The 19,085-nt window shown below is 34.4% G+C and overlaps 1 protein-coding gene across 1 annotated transcript; it reads right to left on the reverse strand.

Moving 5' to 3' along the window:
• Window positions 1-674: 674 nt before the first annotated feature.
• Window positions 675-16,635, reverse strand: LOC128987572 (conserved oligomeric Golgi complex subunit 8-like). Its single transcript, XM_054408495.1, has 11 exons — window positions 16,437-16,635; window positions 14,607-14,678; window positions 14,061-14,185; window positions 13,349-13,501; window positions 12,534-12,656; window positions 12,043-12,256; window positions 11,212-11,372; window positions 6,998-7,294; window positions 6,524-6,703; window positions 4,007-4,171; window positions 675-1,715 (listed from the first exon to the last, which is right to left on the reverse strand). Exons 1-11 carry the CDS (start codon window positions 16,489-16,491, stop codon window positions 1,515-1,517), a joined length of 1,746 nt encoding a protein of 581 aa, XP_054264470.1. The 5' UTR covers window positions 16,492-16,635; the 3' UTR covers window positions 675-1,514.
• Window positions 16,636-19,085: the final 2,450 nt, after the last annotated feature.

Here is a 19,085-nt window from a genome sequence, read left to right on the forward strand (position 1 = left end):
CCAGAGGCAGCACTATCACACACACGGAATCTGCATCTCTGCTAGAAAAAAAGTTAAAATGCTGTGCTGTAAAAGTTTGTGATTTTGGTTCTCAACTAGAAAAATCCACCAGCTCGTTGCTTCATTTCATTGCCCTACTGCCAATGTACTGTACTGAGTACAATATAATTAATTGAAGGTACGACGTACTCTTACTCTACCCCTAGTACAAATGGCGGCCAATTCTCTCAAAATTCTCTTATAAGCACTTAAGTTGGTAGCAAATGGGCCCTCTCTAACACAGCTGATGCCTTTGCAAGGTTGCCAGATCGAACAGCAACAAAGTGATGGTACCGTTTTTCATATATCTTAAGTGGGAAACGTGTTTAAATGTATATTATTAATCAATATGAAGTAGTTTATTTTCTTGCCACCGAAAAATAATCGTACTTTATGACAAAATTATCGAACAATTTAGCAAAATTATTTTTTATGGGGAAGGAGCAAAAGTATCGTACGAATACGATAATTATCGTACCCCTGGCAACACTGTGTTCAAGTTGAATCCGGTCGAAGGTCATTCGCCCGTGACGATGTGACTAGTCCCCCTAAAACCGGGCCAGACCATTCGGCGGCCAATCCAACCGAAGCCGAACTAGAGGGAGTCCTACTGTATAAATAATTGCACCACTATATGCATGAATAGTTTGCATACATTTTATTTACATAACGAATAATGAACATAAAACATGACATAAACAAAACATAACATTTTTACCTACGACTTTTTTTTAGGGAGCTGTTCAGTTCTTAGAATTGAAAAGTTTCACATAATAGCATTGTTTACTTACATAACAGTATACTTTTACTAAACAACACGGGTAACGGACCAATGAGGTTCAAGGATTGAGAGAGAAGAAGTAAAATTGTAATGCTTCGAACTTCAACTAATCAGCTGCTCAGGCCAATTTAATTGTTGAGTGGTGCAATTTGTGTTTGGTACAATGATTCGTTGCCTCACTGTCAGTGGCCATGAGAGGTAAAGACGAAAACATAACCTTTCTTAGAAGTAATGAGTAGTGATAGTTAGTAATTAAAACACTGTTGTAAATAAAGTTGTGTACGCAACTCGCGTAAATAGTCTTAACGACACTGGTAGGAGTTTTTAAGGCACTCGCCAAGGCTCGAACCTTAAATTTTCAACTGATGTTAACACTATCTTTACGTGATCGTTGCGTAAACTACCATTAAACATCCAGAAATCAGCTGTTACATAAAAAAGTAAAGATCAAAGGAAATTGATTCACAGCTGTGGCTAAGTTGACGTCATATCAGTACAAACAAGTTTTAAATTGATCCACAAAGAAGGGATCAAAAAGACTTTTATGTTTCACAGTTTCAATGACTTTTTTCAAATGGCAATGTAAAATTAAATACATCCTCCTTTTAAACTGATAAATTGCATAAGGTGTTCTGGGGCTCTGACTCCAACAGAAACATTTTTTTTAATCCATTGGTGCAATTTTTACATTGTCTCACTCCACAAAACTGACATTTTCAATGTTTTCACTTTTATCAACTTCACAATCTGTATCAACTTTCACATCTTGCTCTTGATCCTGTTTTTCTGTCAAGATTGGAGCTGGTGGAGATGTAGGCAGGCTGGATTGTATTCTATCTGGTAGTAAATGAGCGATGGCGTCTACTATGGCATTTTGGTCTAGATAAGACAGTTCCTGAAAATAAATACTAATTAGGAAACTAAATACACTCTAAGAAACCATGTAAATCACTGAATTGAGACAAATAAATGGTGTATCCATTTGTTACAGTATTCTTTGAAGGGAGTACCATGTCTAAAGATTTTAATTCTTAAAGATCAATCTACTTGTTTGGCATACAAGTTAAAGATGGAGCAAAAGAAACTAGAGGTGTGCTAGTTTGAAATTTTTGATTGGGCCAAGCTCAAGCCTCGAGCTTTCTCCGAGATTAATTTAGATAATTACAAATAATAAGTTATTCATTGTGACCCTTAGTTTGAATATATTATTGATAAAATAAAAGGATTACCTTATCCAACCACAGTTGCTGGTGTGACAACTATTTTCGTTCCTTAGAACTTTGACAGGTCATTGTATGCAACCACATCATCAATGTATCTTAAATACATTAATGACATTAATGAAATGTTTAATTTCTGTATTTATGCTAGCAGTTACCCGGCGTGCGTTGCTGCGCTTAACAACTATTATTTTAAATGGTAATTTGTTCTTTACGATGAATACCTTATAAAATTGTATAGGTACCAAAAATAAAAAAATAATATTTTACTTAATTGCCAGTGGATAAACAATGTTTTTTTTTGTTTTTTCATTAGGTGTATAAATATACAGGGTGTCCCGGAACTCTCTACCAATATTTTAGGGCATTGTTCCTGGGTAAGAAACATATCTAAATATCATATTTAAATTGTCCGGAAGTCCTTAGTTACTCAGATAGCTGCCATTTTGTTTTTTTCACTTATTAATTTTTTTCTGAAAATTGGTTAAACATACGAAGTTGAAACTTTGCACAAACATTTATGACAACTAGACAAAGCTACAAAAAAATTATGAAGATTTTTCAAATTCATAAAACAAAATGGCGGCTGTTTAAAATTTTGTTTCTTAAATTACTCGAAAACGGTTGATGTTACAAACATTTTGTTTTATGAATTTGAAAAATCGTCATAATTTTTTTGTAGCTTTGTCTAGTTGTCATACATGTTTGTGCAAAGTTTCAACTTCGTATGTTTAACCAATCTTCAGAAAAAAATTTATAAGTGAAAAAAAACAAAATGGCGGCTATCTGAGTAACTAAGGACTTCCGGACAATTTAAATATGATATTTAGATATGTTTCTTACCCAGGAACAATGCCCTAAAATATTGGTAGAGAGTTCCGGGACAACCTGTATAAGTTTTTTGGCATACCTACCACCACGTGAGCACACAACATGCAGCTGTCCGTGTGAAAATCATGCATTTTCTAAATTTAAATGATATATCAATGTATGTAACTGCAGTGTAGACATAGTTTGTTTTTAACGTAATTTTTTTTGTCTACTTTTGAAACTGAATTTTTTAAGCCTAGGTTTTTTTTCGTTTAACCTTCTTGTTATTGCAGTGTTCACCTTATTCTCATTACTCTTATGTGTAAATCAATATTCAATCGAGATGTGTTATTTTATTTTTTTATCATAATAAAATTAACTTGGACCAAAATATTAGGGATAGAAGGGTCCAAAAAAAATATTCCTGATTTTTGGAACGGGATTACATTTGATTCGGGAATTTTTCGGGACGGGATTTGATCCGATCATTGGCAATCTTGCCGCTTCGCGAGCGACGACAACGCCGCTATCGCGAGAGATGTTCACAAAAGTTCTGCGAACGCAGGAGGCAAAATCATACCGACGATCGCGCCGTGACCGCGAGTCATACCGACGATCACGCCGTGATGATCGCGAAGTCATACCGACGATTATACCGTGACCGCGAGTCATACCGACAATCACGCCGTGATCGTGGAGTTATACTGACGATCGCGCCGTGACCGCGAGTCATTTCAACCGCAAGTTTCTATACCGCAGTCACAAGTTTCTATACCTGTAAATTTGTACCCATTTTTTTTGTTTTTGTAGATCAATGACACAAATTGATTTTGTTTTTCTTGTTTGGTAACTCAAGATTTTCTTTTAATGTACAGGAATAAATCCCTTTCCGTCCTGCATCGAAAATTGGGAAGGAAATAACAATCCCGTCCCGTCCCGAACCAAAAATTCAATCCCGTCCATCCCTACAAAATATATCTATATATTTTTTTCCTTTCTACTGGTTAAATTTAGTGTAAATGCCAACCAAAAAGACAGTTACCATTGTTGTAAAGTGTAATTTTAGACTAGTGAATTTATATAACAATGTTTATTGTAAATAAAGCATTTTTTTCATTTTATTTCATTCATTTTTCATTTTACATAAACAACACACCTGTTGTTGCAGCTGATATGTAGAGAGACCTAAATGCTGTGCTACTTCGCTAGGCTTGTACACAGCATGGATGCATCTCTGCATGAACGGAACCAGCTGATCTCCAAAACACATGCAAAACCTGGAGAAACTCTCCTTTTCTGGTTTGGAGAGGGCTTGTTGCTCCTACAAATTCAAAAACTTCAGTGAAGATTCACCTTTATCAATTTATTCCTAATGAAAAAAATCTATCTAAGTTATATTTTTTCAAATGTTTAATCATCTTCTTAACATTTTGAGGTAATCTACTTTACAGTAATGTTGGTTTTTACTCAAATAAAGCGTTAGAGTTTGCAAATGGTTATTCATTATTTCAAAAATTTATATGAGTAAAAACCAACATTACAGAATAACACAAATAAACAAGTTAAATTTCATAGCAACTAGGACAGCTGATCAAAGTTGTAATATCAAGAATATTAGACATCATCACAAAGTAGTGTACGCAACTCAAGTAAATAGTCTCTACGCAATCGTTGCGTAAACCACTATAAGCTAACCTTATAATTTTATAGTTTCGTCAAACCATAGTGCCTCAAGAACGCTTCATAAATTTGATTACACCTATTAAAATGTTTGTCCTTCATCTTAAAAACACAAATTGAGCGTTTGTTTCACACAAATTTTTAACTGATACACACTTAAGAGTAAGGATTAGTAATAAGTTGCAAAATGACACATTTTTGAGGTGAAACTCAAAAAGGAATCAACCTATCCCATCAATTCCACTTGAAGCGTCTTTTACCACGGCCGCCTTTAACTCCAGGCTGCGGCCTTCGAACTGGCAACGTCGCAAGTGGTGTTGTAACAGCTGTTTTGTTTGGAAGCAGCTAATGGTATTTTTGTATTTACGAAAGATTGGTTCCTGGACTATGACAATACAGTATTGACTTTGCTTAAAAATGTACAGATATAGATTTTAATTCATATTGTTTGGGTTTCAGTTCTGTATGTTTTATTTTCAATATTTTAATAAATTTATGTTCATAAATTTAAATTTAAATCAATAAAGTGTGAATCTATGTGTCTGTATGCCGATGACTCTAATGTTTTGTTTTCAGGAAAATCCAATTCAACTATTGAAAAATCCTCAAACAGGAGTCTTCTCTCTATAAAAAGTTTTTGGATGAAAGAAATCTGCTTATCAGCACAACAAAATCAAATCTAATATCCTTTTCACCTAAAAAGTCAAAAATAGCATTTGAACCTAATATTTTTATAAAAACAGACAAAATTGATCAGGTAAACCAAACAAAATTTCTGGGACTGGTCATTGATGAAAATCTATCTTGGGATAATTACATAAACTATGTAACTTAGTAAATAAATTATCATCTGGCGTTCATACCTTGCGGCTGATGTCTAAGGTTTGCAACTTGGAAACTCTTATGATAATCTATTATTCTTTATTTCATTCCCACATATCTTATGGAATCGCCATTTACGGAGCAACAACTCAGGAAAATTTGGATAGAATACTTATAAAACAAGAAAAAGCTATTAGAGTGATCATGAAATTAAAAAGAACAGATTCAGTTAAAAATATCTTTCCTGAATTGGGTGTGTTAACAGTTTACAGTACAGTTTGTATATTTATGAGACAATTATTTTTGCAAAACAATTTCATTTATTAACCGCCGCAAGTAAATGTAACACACGCTTTCAAATTAACCTTCCTAGACATAATTTAGAATTCTACACCAAAAAACCTTCATATACAGGATTAAAATTTCTTCAGAAATTACATTTCACTTAAAAAAGAAAATAATATAAACAGATTCAAAAGCCAACTAAAAGACTTATTGATAAGAAACCCATTTTATTCTATCATAGAATTTTTAAATTGTAATTTCGAAACGTTCATTTGAATTCCAGATACTACCTAGTTATACTCTGATGTAATCGATTTTGTGATTGGTTTAAGTAATAAAACTCATTTTTAGTTTTACTATATAGATTCTTTGTAATGAATGAATTTAATTATTTAGTTTATAATTTTTTGTTTATGTTAGTTTAATGACGCTATTTAAGACATATTGTCTAAACTTGAATAAAGAATATTTGATTGATTGATTGATTGAATTAATGAGCTGATGTCACCTGTCTGCCATGTTATCTTCTGGGACGTCTGTCACTGAACAACACCACTTGCGATGTTGTCAATTCTACAAGGCCGCGGCCTGTAGTTAAAGGAGGCCGTGCTTCTACGTATAGGTGAGCCTCTCCAACCAAGCTCAGCTTCAGTCAGATGTACTCCTTATGAGTTGCATATTGAAGATCGAACAAGGCCCGATTTGAAACCTTGATCTACAACGCTGTCTCCTAACCAAGGAGATAACTCTTTACACCACTCAGTTATTGGTAAAAAACTAACAGTCTAACACACTGACAACACTGGTAACCAAATGTCTAGATATTCAAGAGAGCAGCAGTAAAACATCTTGTCAACATTGAAACTCTAAGTTGAACCCAATTTACCTGTCTGTAGAAGGAAAGGACAGTTCGAGCAGCCGAGGTAAGAGACTCCTGCAGCTGATTGGTGACATTGTCTACACAAGCCAGTGGAGCACAGAGTCTCAGGTTGTTGAGACCTGTCAGCAGATTGTTGCAGTACTCAGCTAGCGGGTAGAACTCCAACAGACACTCTGGAGGCTGCTCCTGTAAAATTTCAAAACTCATATAAAGATAACGGAAGGAGTTTCATTACCTCATGTAGTCAAAACACAGCAATAAAAAGTAGGGGTGTTCACAGGTTCCCAATATTTTCGGGTACCATGATTTCAGAAGATGTTAACAATTTCGCCTTGACTGCAGTAGAGGTTCTCGATTTCACCGTGACCGCAGGAGAGATGATTTTACCACAGTTGTGGGGGACTATGGCCCATATATTTTACACCAAGAATTACTTCTAGACATTCATCGAAACATTGAATTTCTACACTACTAACTAACCTGTTTAGTGCTGGCATTAATCTTCTGTGAAGGTAAAACGCTTTTGTTTTGAGTCTGATTCTTTGGCAGCGTGAACTTGTCCATATCTGCCTCAAACTTCTTGGTAGCCTTGCGCACAGCTGTTTCAAAGTTTTGTTGCACGGTTTTCACAAATATAGGAGCCACTAGAGCTCGGAAGTCAGCACCTACTCTGCTGAAAGATAGGCCGAAGTACATGCATTGCCCCAGCAACGAGGCGAGTGAAGATCCCACACCTCGAGATAGATCATGCTCCAGAGTGGTGATAAACTGGGAGACCTGCAATAGAACATTATATTTTGATGAGTTTTTAAACATTAGAAATAGTTTTGGAGTAAAAAAAATTTACATCTATATATTTAATACACAGTTGTAACACTGTTTTCTCAGTCATTACTGGACCGATCTACAAGATTTATGTCTCAAATTAAAGGGGATAGTGTGTAGATTTGCCGAACTTCCTTAGAATTTACGTTTTTTCTAAGGGCTACGACCTACAGCCCTTTAAAGGTCGAGTCAATACAATTCTTATTGAAGAATATAATACACAGTTTATAAATTATTCGTCAGCTGTTTAATGTTTGTCAGACATTTGTTATTATTTTTATAACCTCACTTTCAGTATGCAATTATTAAACTTGGAGTTTCTGTTTATAAACACACAATTTTGATCAAGGAAAGTGTATTTGTTAACTAATTTTTGAAATGTTTTAGTTTTCCTGCAAAGTGATCTGAAGGAAAGTGGTAATTGAGTTTAAGTTTGAGTATGGAATGTGAAATAATACCCATAGTAGGGAACGGAAACTTATTGTTTTGATCAATATAATTTATTCTCTACGGCCACCAGAATAATCTTGCAAGTTGTACATATAATTGATGGCAATGTTTACTCGGGTCATTACAGCGTTAGAAAACTTTATCATTAACCCCAGGATGTGAAAAGTACAAAAAGAAAAAGAAAAGGTAATCATTAACCAGGGGTAAAGAAACATACAGAAAGAAAAAACACGTAGAGAACCATCAAACTACTGTCGGGGAAATAAATATGTGCACTCGAGTTTGAGCCTAAATATCTCTGAGATGAATTATCAGATTTTGTTGAAACAAAAATTAAATGTAAGTTTGTTTAAATACATTTTACGTGGTAACAATTTAAAAATTTTCCGTTTACAAGAAAAATTTATATAGTTGAAAGATCCTAAAAAGTGCCGGTTTTTAAGGAACTCTGCACTAACACTGAACTTTAAAAATTAATTGTAAACAAACCACTGAGCCAATCTTTCTGAAATTTTTATGGCTTATTGGTAGGTTTATTGTTAACATTTCCATGCATTTTAAAATTTTTACTCACAATAGTTTTTATGCTGCTGTTAATTTTTAAAACCTATGCTAACATCGTTAATAAGACGCTAAAAATTTCGTTCAAAATACCATCGTGTTTGTCGTGACACAAGAAATAACACCAATATGATAGATTTATAATGCGAACAAAGGTGTTTTTTAAACAGATTTATATTTGTAAACAAAAATTTCTCCCGCGACTGGCAGCGGGCCGCCTGGTGTGCGTACGATATTTCCCAGCCGGGCGGGAGCGCGGCGAATCTGCGACGTTGCCGATGTGTACCTGGCCAGTGGCCACCACACTGACATTGCATGGGCAGCCTATTCACTCACGGCAAACAACTTTTAAAATCAATATTTAGCTTCTGCCTTAATTTTTCGATCGTTGGAAACATTTTTTGCACGTAAAAATCATATAAGTACCTTTGTATCGCTCCCACGGTAAATTGGTCCACATTTATCCTTGTTCCGATGTTAAAACAATTGGCCACATGATCATACACGGGATAACGTTTGTCACAGCACTTTTCTTTTTCCGCATGAAAGAAACAAATCGCACTAACTATCATCTGTATTTCACCATCGAAAAAATTCCGGCGAGGAGCCATTTTCGAATAGATGTTACCGACCGGTGTAAAAATCTAAGACGAACTGGTTAGCTTGGTTAGTCATCTCTCATAGCGACCATAGTTCAAGAAAGGTGGGAGCTAATGTTTACATTCCATTACTCATCGGATATTCCAGCTGAACGCAACACTTCCCGGAAAGGGTGATGACCGCTCCGATTTCTACTCTCAGTTGTATATTTAAAAGTGGCAAATTAAAGAAACCATAAAATAAATACTGGTGGAAAATATTTACTTGGCGTTTAGCTGTTATAATTTTTTAACTAGCTCAATCAACACAAAACAGTTGGCTTGTTGCTTGTAATACAAAATTAATTTTTCATACCACCATAGTTAACTTATTATAATGTATTTGTTTCATGACTAGTTAATTAGAATATATTGTTAGTAAATTTATGTAAATTTCAAACTAAATATTGATATACACAGTTGTTTGCCGTGAGTTAATACCGATGCAATGTCAGTGTGGTGGCCACTGGCCAGATACACATCGGCAACGTCGCAGATTCGCCGCGCCCCCGCCCGGCTGGGAAATATCGTACGCACACCAGGCGGCCCGCTGCCAGTCGCGGGAGAAATTTTTGTTTACAAATATAAATCTGTTTAAAAAACGCCTTTGTTCGCATTATAAATCTATCATATTGGTGTTATTTCTTGTGTCACGACAAACACGATGGTATTTTGAACGAAATTTTTAGCGTCTTATTAACGATGTTAGCATAGGTTTTAAAAATTAACAGCAGCATAAAAACTTTTGTGAGTAAAAATTTTAAAATGCATGGAAATGTTAACAATAAACCTACCAATAAGCCATAAAAATTTCAGAAAGATTGGCTCAGTGGTTTGTTTACAATTAATTTTTAAACTTCAGTGTTAGTGCAGAGTTCCTTAAAAACCGGTACTTTTTAGGATCTTTCAACTATATAAATTTTTCTGGTAAACGGAAAATTTTTAAATTGTTACCACGTAAAATATATTTAAACAAGCTTACATTTAATTTTTGTTTCAACAAAATCGGATAATTAATCTCAGAGATATTTAGGCTCAAACTCGAGTGCACATATTTATTTCCCCGACAGTAAAAAGGTAAAGAGCAGTGATGGTGTTCAATGTGCTCTGGAAGTCCCTTCTAAAAAATTCCAATTTTTTTGAATTGGGTTCGTTAGATTGGATTTGTCAGTACTGCAAATCTATGAATTTTGAGTCAGAACAGACTAACTGGGACACAAATATTTTTTACTTATGTTGTCACAAGGGGAAGGTAAAATTAACTCCTTATCAACATTTTAAGTTTATGGAAAATCTTATCAACAGCGACTATAAAAAAAAGTATTGAGGGTCAAAAGAGACAAAAAACTATTTGAGTAAAATATAATACAAATCTGCATTTGAAATGGCCAGTTCTAAGTCTCACTTGAATCAACATCTTTCTGGTAGTGGTAGTCTACATAGTTTTAAAATCCACGACTCCTTTTCCATCGAATTGGACCGTTAATACCCTCTAACATTGAACAAAGTATGCCCAACTTTATACAACGTAAACACAGCTTTTACTCACAGTATGGGTAAAGATTCGTAAAATGCGACCAACTGCTGATGCGTGATTTACATGTAGGCTATGTCACTATCTTTATTCCATACAACAAATGTAATAAAAAAAAACCAGGAATATAGGAATATACTTGAGCAAATTATCTAAATAGCATAAATAGCTGCTTATTAGGTTATCAGCATCGCCCAGTTCGTATAGGCCTACTATTTATTTTTCAAATGAAACTCGAATTAATATAAAACATTCATTTGGTTAAAATAATATAGCCTATCGGTTTGATTAACATAAAATAGTTTATACAGATAAACTATCAGTTCTATTTCATGTAAAAAATTAAACAACCCCTAAATAAAATACAAAGATAAACAGTATTTGTTAATTATTATTTCTTTTATTGCTGACAATATTCCCGAGGCGGAGCACGGGCGGTTAACTAGTTATACTCTGAATATTGATGTTAAAATTATTGTTGTATTCCTTGAGCCACAGTAAACTCTTTCCCACTCAGGTAAGACAGCTATCCTTAAAATCTAGACCAGAGTGTACTTTTTACACTCATGAACTCAAAGTTTTGGTTAGTTAAAAGTAATTTTTTTAATTAACCATTATTATGTCTAACCAACCAAACCATTATATCTAAGGTTAAGATAATTTAAAAGTTCAGAAGTGACTGTTACCTTTTCATTGAGCCAGGAGTGGAAGATAGTGGACTCTGCTAGGGACAGTTGTCTAGGAGATAAGACTGGCTCTTCATCACTGAACACAGCTCGATATTGAGTCACAATGTTGAACAAATGGATTCGAGACAGCTCAATAGTCTTGGTAAGATGGTGAGCAGCTGGCAAACAACAGATTTGTATTTTCTATAATCAATTGAGTTTCAGGATGCATTCCAAGTGTCATGACGTCCAAAATATAATTCTTGAGCTGTCTCACATCATTGGACGTCGTGACATGTGAATGTAATGCAACACTCCCGAGTTTCATCAGTAGGTTATTGTTGATGAACAATAAACATATAGAATGGGGAAAAAATATTGAACGGTAGATAAAATAGAATTTTATCGTGTCCTCTAGATTGTTCAATCCAAGCTACAATTGTAAATTGTTTAATCCACACAAATTATGATTTGGCTTAACTTAAACTTAGCTGTTAATGCCTATCTGCATAAAATCAAAGCTTTCCTTCAATCTAAGTCAGTAAAAAAACTTGTTTCACTTTTCAATCATCACTTGAGCTCGTGAGTTAGTAAGTGGATGAAACTCTGTATCAAATTTCTAAGAAATTATAATTTTTATTAGGATTACAGTACTGTACTTGCTAACAGAGACATACAAGTAAATTTTTAAAAAATGTATGTACTATAGTAATGTCTAAAGAGAGCTAATTTGAGACTGAATTTAAGTCTCTGGGAAATAACTATAATTGTTTGAGGAAGGAAAAGTATTTTGAAAATTAGATTTCAGTAAGGTGGAATATGAAGAAAGAATGGCAAAGTCCAATTTACCATCATCATTAGGTATCTTGGCAAGTTCAGACTGAAGCCAAGAATCTCTGACTGAGAGGAATTTCAGTCTAAGTTCAGCCTCGGAGAATGTTTGCATGCGACGGAGATAACCAACCACCTGCAGACACCTCGGCAATTGTAGGTCGGTGCGGAGAGCAGCAATCAGCTGATTGAGGAGTGCCCACCACGCTGCGTCCACCTCTCGCACGATACTCTGGTGACAAAGGAAAGAGTAAGCGTTTATTCTTGTAAGTACTGTGACTTTGTTACTACAAGGTTGCAGTAACTGAGTGGATAGTTAAGAAGGTATCACAATGGAAAACCTTAGAAACAATGTTGTAGGTTTGAACTCAAGTGTTGATTGAATCAATTCATTGAAAACCAAAATAAGGTGTTTTATATTGGTCAGTTCTTCTTATATTGACACAAAGTAAAATTTGCTTCCTTAATTAAAATGTGCATGTAAATGTAAAGTTGTCACAACGACTCACAGCCACTATAGGTATGTCTCCATGTTTGGCTCCCAACCTCTTGACGTAGGCTGCAAGTTGCAGAGCTTCCTCGTAGTAGCCTTCTCTGATACATGTCTCCATCAGCTGAGGGATTTCCAGAACCTGCAATGTTATATATATATACATATATGTTTATAGCCTGCAACTAAGATGTAATTTCATAGATTTCCTTTTCAATAGTAAATTAAAAGATAAGAAAACACTTTATAAGATATAAAGTAGTTAAATTAGCTTTCTTAGGCATTTTATGAATCTATTTAGAACAAAACGTACTGGTTCACTATACCTACTCTTTAGTGTCTACACCAGTGTTTTTTTTTTTTATCTAAGCATCACAAACACATTTAAAGAAAATAAGTCTTTAGGCTACTCCTAAAATTGTTGTGGATATACCCAAGTCAAACCCGTACTTCTTGCAATGAAGTCAGAGATGTTGACCACTAGGCTAGCAACACACGCACATGGTGGCTTTACATTCAAGTCCAAGAATTACGGTTGCGCAGATGTTTGTCAAAGATAAGCTATAGGAAATATTGTAAAAATGAGTGCGTCTCTTTTGTGGGTTATAAGGGAAATGATATGTCAGCTATGAGGTAATCTAAACATATAGGCTAAAAGTAGTTCTATAGCCTACATTACATTGTTAAATTTGTTTTACAAATATTCTGAGCTTTATAATGAATTTTCCGTTTCAATTACATTCCAAAAACATTTAACTCTAGGAGAAGGTTAAAATGAAAATGTCAGAGGCCACTTTACACTTCCTCATTCTATATTTCATTCACTCCCCCTACCTGTAACAACTGAGCGTTGCGAGTAAGCGTCAGAGAATTGAGCCGCCGAGCAGTCTTGATCTCGGACGACGCCTTAGCAAACTCCTCACACCGAGAGGTCAGTCCAGGGACTCGCTCCACCAGCGAATTAAGACTTGTCTCTGCGTTGTTAAACTAAAAAAAATCTCTTGGGTGTATCTCTTGTGTGTAAAATCTCTTGTTTGCGTTGCAAAACAAATAGATTACAAGAAATATCAATGGTTATTAAGGTTGTTGATCAACATGTTTAGGATTCATTATAAAATTAGTTAACAATATATTTGTATAAGTTTATCAACTTAACATATTTCAAAGTTTAGGGACAGCTTAGTTTTAATTATGACATAAAAACCAAAGATTGTGTTATCGGTAAAAAATAATGTCCAGCCTATGCTATAGGCCATATTAACAGTCCAGGACCTCTTCCATTAATTCACTACCACTATTTAAATAAATTGTTTGTTACAAGTAGGTCCAAGCTAACCTAGCCCATTCTAAAATAACCCAATCCTAATTAGGTTGGGTAGATAATTATAGAATTTCAACCGGAATGAAAAGAAAAGGCCCAAGGTCTGGTAGCCTAGGGCTATATAAATCACAATATCTAGTGACACAAAGAGTGTATGCTCTTTAATTAATACTTTTAAAGATAAGAACAACAATGTAAAAAAGTACATAAAAATAATAGGCTTACCTGTTGGAATATCTCTCTGGAGCATTCTGCTGTGCGTATAAACGTCTTGTAGTTAGAAAATGCCAATTCCTGGGTTTGAGAAAGAACTGCACATTTTTCCTCAGCCAAACGGTCAGGTTCTTTTGCTGAATACATCAAAACAGATTAAGTGCAGGGCTGTAGTGATTTTTTTTAAATTACTGCAAAGTCTTTGTGAAATGATGATATTTTATTTTGAATTCACTAGTTATCAAAACAAGCTATGACGTTTTCTCATTCAATTTAACATTGTAATTAGGAGTCAAAACTGTACCTACTAAAACATGGAGTTCTTAGGCGTAGCAAACCCAGAAAGTACCAATAATTGTGGTATTTTAGTTGAAAATACAAAATTTAATCTCAAACTTTGTAAAACAAGTCTCCAAGGTAAACGCAGGATAAAAGAAATTGTACAAGAGTTTTTAAAAGTTATTATATTGTTCTTTTAACTTGTAATAGGACTATACATTTAATATGACATAGAATAATGTTTTCTTAGAACTAAAAACTAAACTCTAGTCTACTTACACAACTGTTCCACAGTGTAACCACCCAGTTTTGTTAAGTAGGCATAAAAATCTGGATTTATCTTCCATGATTCTGAAACAATTCATCATTATTGATAACATGTTTTTTGTGTCTACTGATATTTTTTTTTAATACTAGACCTAGCTTACAATGGACTGATTAAGTCAGTTTAGTTTGAATTGGTTTCACAAGCCAGACAGAACTAACTAATAGCCTACGCCTGCCACAGCAAACCTGCAGTCTAAGCCAATTTCAATTTGTCTGATTGAATTTTTACTACCAACTTTTTTTAAATTTTCAAAACCTTATAAGATTGTGTTTTAATTACACAATCATGCTGGTTTGTAAACTCATCAAGTTTATGAAGCCCTACACATTCATGCCAAATTTCATCAAAATCGGACCAAAATTAAGTTAGGCCTACCTACTTGAGTTGTCGTGTTCACAGACATATACAAAACAATTTAAACAAATAGTGTTTTCGACACAAAAGGTAAATTCAGTGGTGGCTGGTGGGTTGAAGTAGTGGGAGGAGGGAGGACGCCTAAAATTTTCTTTGAGAGGTTACTGATACCATAGAAAGGTTAAAAGTTAAAAAGGTTAAGTTACTGTATTCAAACGTTTGTTTAGGGCTACTTTTTTAAAATAAACTGTTTTATTCATACTCTACTTGCATAATTTGCAGAAATATGTTTTTTTATAGAATTCATTAGCATCACTGAACAACACTGATAGAGAAATAACAGTACAGTACAATATTAATTAATTAACACCTTGAATACCGGCGACACGATAAACATAGCCTCTACGAATCAATAAATACTATATTCACTTATTTTGACAGATAATATTGTGTTGACAGTCAACAGATTGTAGCACTCAGCGCTCATTGCGGCTACAGTAAAAACTAGTTCCAAACACCCTATATCTATTGCATTAGAGCCTGACGCAGCGCTGTGATTGGTCAAATTTGTTCATGCAGTTTATATGGGAGTATAGACTTATATTTAACAAGTCCCCATCATCATAGGCCTATTTATGTTAACTAGTGTACCTGTTGCTTTAATTTGACTAATTGCTAAGTATTGCAGGCATTATTTTAAAACAAATAACAGTCATAATTTCTGATGACTTTAAAAGATTCGACTCAATGATTATGGAAATACACTCAAGATGTACAACAGATCGATATAATCAACATTTCTTCTAAATATAATTTTCAAAAGCTGATCTTGGTTTTCTACTAATAGCCTTACTCATAGCCGCATTAGGTTGTCCATAATAGCAATTATAAATTCTAAAAAAAAACAAACATTATTTCTATTTCTTCTCCTAGGTGGTGTTCTATGACTTTCCTATGTTTCCATAGTTTGCAAATCGGCTCTTTCAATGCGTTAACTATTCTACGGTTTATTTTCCTTCTAGTCTGCCTCCAACACATATTTTTGGGGTTTTCAATTTACATGTGATTATTGTTGTTTTTAAAATAGTGTTCTAAATGATCTGATGATGTAAGTACATTCTTACACATTTGTAATTCCATAGATGCCCATGGTGATAAAAAAATCAATTCAATGAAGGTTACAGTAACTTAGGTACCAGTCAATCCTTAAAAATGTTAGGCCTAACTTAATTGCGAAAAAAACTGGAAATAGGCCTAGGCCTTTGCCGATTGATATTACATGATTTATTTATAGTTCAACAATAGTAGCCTATTAAACCCTTTTGAATATAGGTTACCAAAGTCTTAATTATGGTTGAGGTAATTTAAAGCGACCAACTACCGCATTACCCTGTAAAAACATTGGCCTATTCTTTAAAAAAACTAACCTGGAACTCCTTCAGGGAAAATTAATTTTGTTATATTTTTAATCTCAGCATCCATTTAGACGTTTCTGTTACAAAAAATGTCACAAGTATGAAATCTATTAGTTTTACATTTACATAAAATATGATTGTTAAGTTATACTTATAGTTACACCTAAACTTCACAAAATTGTTTAATACAATACAAGTTTGGTTATGTTTGTTTCATTTCATTTGTTGACGTATTATGTTCATGTTGGGTTGGGTTGGGGCAAAAAAACATTCACAGCAGTGCACAACACAGCTGACCAACTGAGGGAGGGCCCTTTTTAATCCGTTCCATGACTAAAAGCATTGACTATTATAGCCCGTATAATACGGGGATAGCCGGACAGCTCACTTTACTCTACAAAATGATATGATTATAAAAAGTATCATAGATTAAACATACTGCTCAAGGATTACTGTTGAAGTTACAATCTATGATATTAAATATAATAGAAGGTTCACTTGCAGTACATCGAAATTATAAAATAAATGAAGAGGGTTCACTTACTCTACAGATCATAGTGCCTATGAACCTCGTGTCTTATATTTAAAAACTAGCAGAGTACCCGTTCTTCGTACGGGGTTGGCACATAAGTATAAAATGCTTATTGCAGTTATACTCGATCTTTGCGCTTGCAATGTGAGAAGACACGGTTTGAAAAAATTTGCTTCCTCAAATTTACGGTATGCTATCGTATGCTATAGTATTACACATCTACCATAGCCATTATGTTCTACCACTTCACCTACACAATAATGAAAGAGATTATTAAAAATTCGCAAAATATATCAAATTATTCGTGAAAAAAAATAATAAACATTGCTGTAAACAATCCTACTTTTACAGTTTTCATTGCGTATCACAGTTATTTGTTGCTGCTGCTGCTTAGTTCAAATTAGTGTTTCATAAATAATGTAAAAATAATAATGCTGCACCCTGTTGGTAAATCTTATAACTTTTTAATGCTTTTGCATATCATACAACCAACTCTTTTAGTTTAAACAGCTGGCTAAATTTTTTAATTCCCTTTAAATATGAATACTCATATAAGGTTAACATGGGGAACTGCAGAGCCACTGGGGCGGAGCCCGAAAGGATTTTTGAAATAAGAATATGCCTATATGTTAATCGGGAATGTGAGCTATCATCATGCCAAATTTCAGCCCAATCCGACCAGTATTTTTCACGTTTACTTGTCACAAACATACATACATCCATACATCCAAACTTTTTCATTTATAATATTAGTAGGATACAGTAGGAAGGTTCACTTACTCTACAGATCATAGTGACTATGAGCCCCGAGCCTGCGGTAAAATATTAGATGGCTCACTTACACTACAGCTCATTTAGCAACACGTTGCGCGGTAGCTAAATGAACTGTAGTGTAAGTGAGCCGTCTTTATTCCTGAATTAAAAAATAATTCATACTCTCGGCTCATAGGCACTACGATCTGTAGAGTAAGTCAACCTTCCTACTGTATTTTTAAATATAAGTCAAAGATATAAGCATAGACTAACCAACACAAGTAGACTTCTCATCCCATTGTAAATTTTGAAGCACGTTTTTCGTGTCTAGTTCATGTACGTGACACAAAGGCGCTAGTGTCGATGAAACTTTGTTTCCATTATTTTAGGGTTAATTTCTTGATTTGTGCTTTACTGTTTGGTTATATAACTAGGGGACAAGTTATTGTTTATGATTAGATCGTATTATTTGGTCAAACGAGGTTTTAAATGGCTGTAATAACGGGAAACAAATTGTAAACAAAACACGACCTCTACATAAACCGTACATGAACTAACAATAAAATTGTCTTCAGCTGTTCCATAAGGATGAGAAATCTACTAAGGGAGTATGTTTTATCTATGATATAAGTATGATATAAGACACGAGGCTCATAGGCACTATGATCTGTAGAGTAAGTGAACCTTCAATATTATTTACGAGGCTCGTATAGACTATGATCTGTAGAGTAAGTGAGCCATGTGTTTTAAGATTAATTACACATTTGGAGGCTCATAGTGCCTATGATTTGTAGTGAACCCTAAACCTCCCTAAACCGACTATACACCTCAACAGGTGTATGCCACGAGTAATGCTACGAGTAACCTTTTCTCCGAAATGTTTCAAAGCCGTACAAACCTAAAAGTGAAAGTCTTCATAGCTCCGAATAACATTTAATCGGAAATAGTGTCAAAGAATTTCAATTCCTATTGCCTCTAAAACTCATCTCAACTCAAATGTTTGTATTCTTGATTTTGACAGTTACAAATTAATAGCATAATAGCGTCAACAAAAATGTCTCTTAAAACAACCTGACTAAAACAACCTGTTCTTTCTTCTTCAGCACCGTCCTTTTAGGGTGGAGCGAGTGGAGCGGCCGCTTCAAGACTTAATTACTATCGCTAATAATAAGTTAAAGGTTTGGAATTAAAATAATGAAATAAAGGACAGACAGACAGATGCATGTGCCTCAAATATGTCTTATTTATTATGAACTATTTCCATTATTGTATTGATTTAATAAAAACATACGAACGACATTTAAAACACAAAAGAATACAAAACATCGTTTGACGCGCGTCGGTGGCGGGATGACGGAACCCGAGCCTCGTGGCAG

Source organism: Macrosteles quadrilineatus, unplaced genomic scaffold, assembly GCF_028750875.1.
Source record: "Macrosteles quadrilineatus isolate MER2022 unplaced genomic scaffold, UCM_ALF_1.0 Scaffold_2__2_contigs__length_208266976, whole genome shotgun sequence".
Lineage (NCBI taxonomy): Eukaryota > Metazoa > Arthropoda > Insecta > Hemiptera > Cicadellidae > Macrosteles > Macrosteles quadrilineatus.

Excerpts from the sequence above, each read along its gene's own strand:
- LOC128987572 (XM_054408495.1), bottom strand. The coding sequence starts at position 16,491 with ATGGATGCTGAGATTAAAAATATAACAAAATTAATTTTCCCTGAAGGA. Across the intron at positions 14,186-14,606 it reads TTACACTGTGGAACAGTTGT|CAAAAGAACCTGACCGTTTG; the intron begins GTAAGTAGACTA and ends TGATGTATTCAG. Across the intron at positions 6,704-6,997 it reads TTAATGCCAGCACTAAACAG|GAGCAGCCTCCAGAGTGTCT; the intron begins GTTAGTTAGTAG and ends GAAATTTTACAG.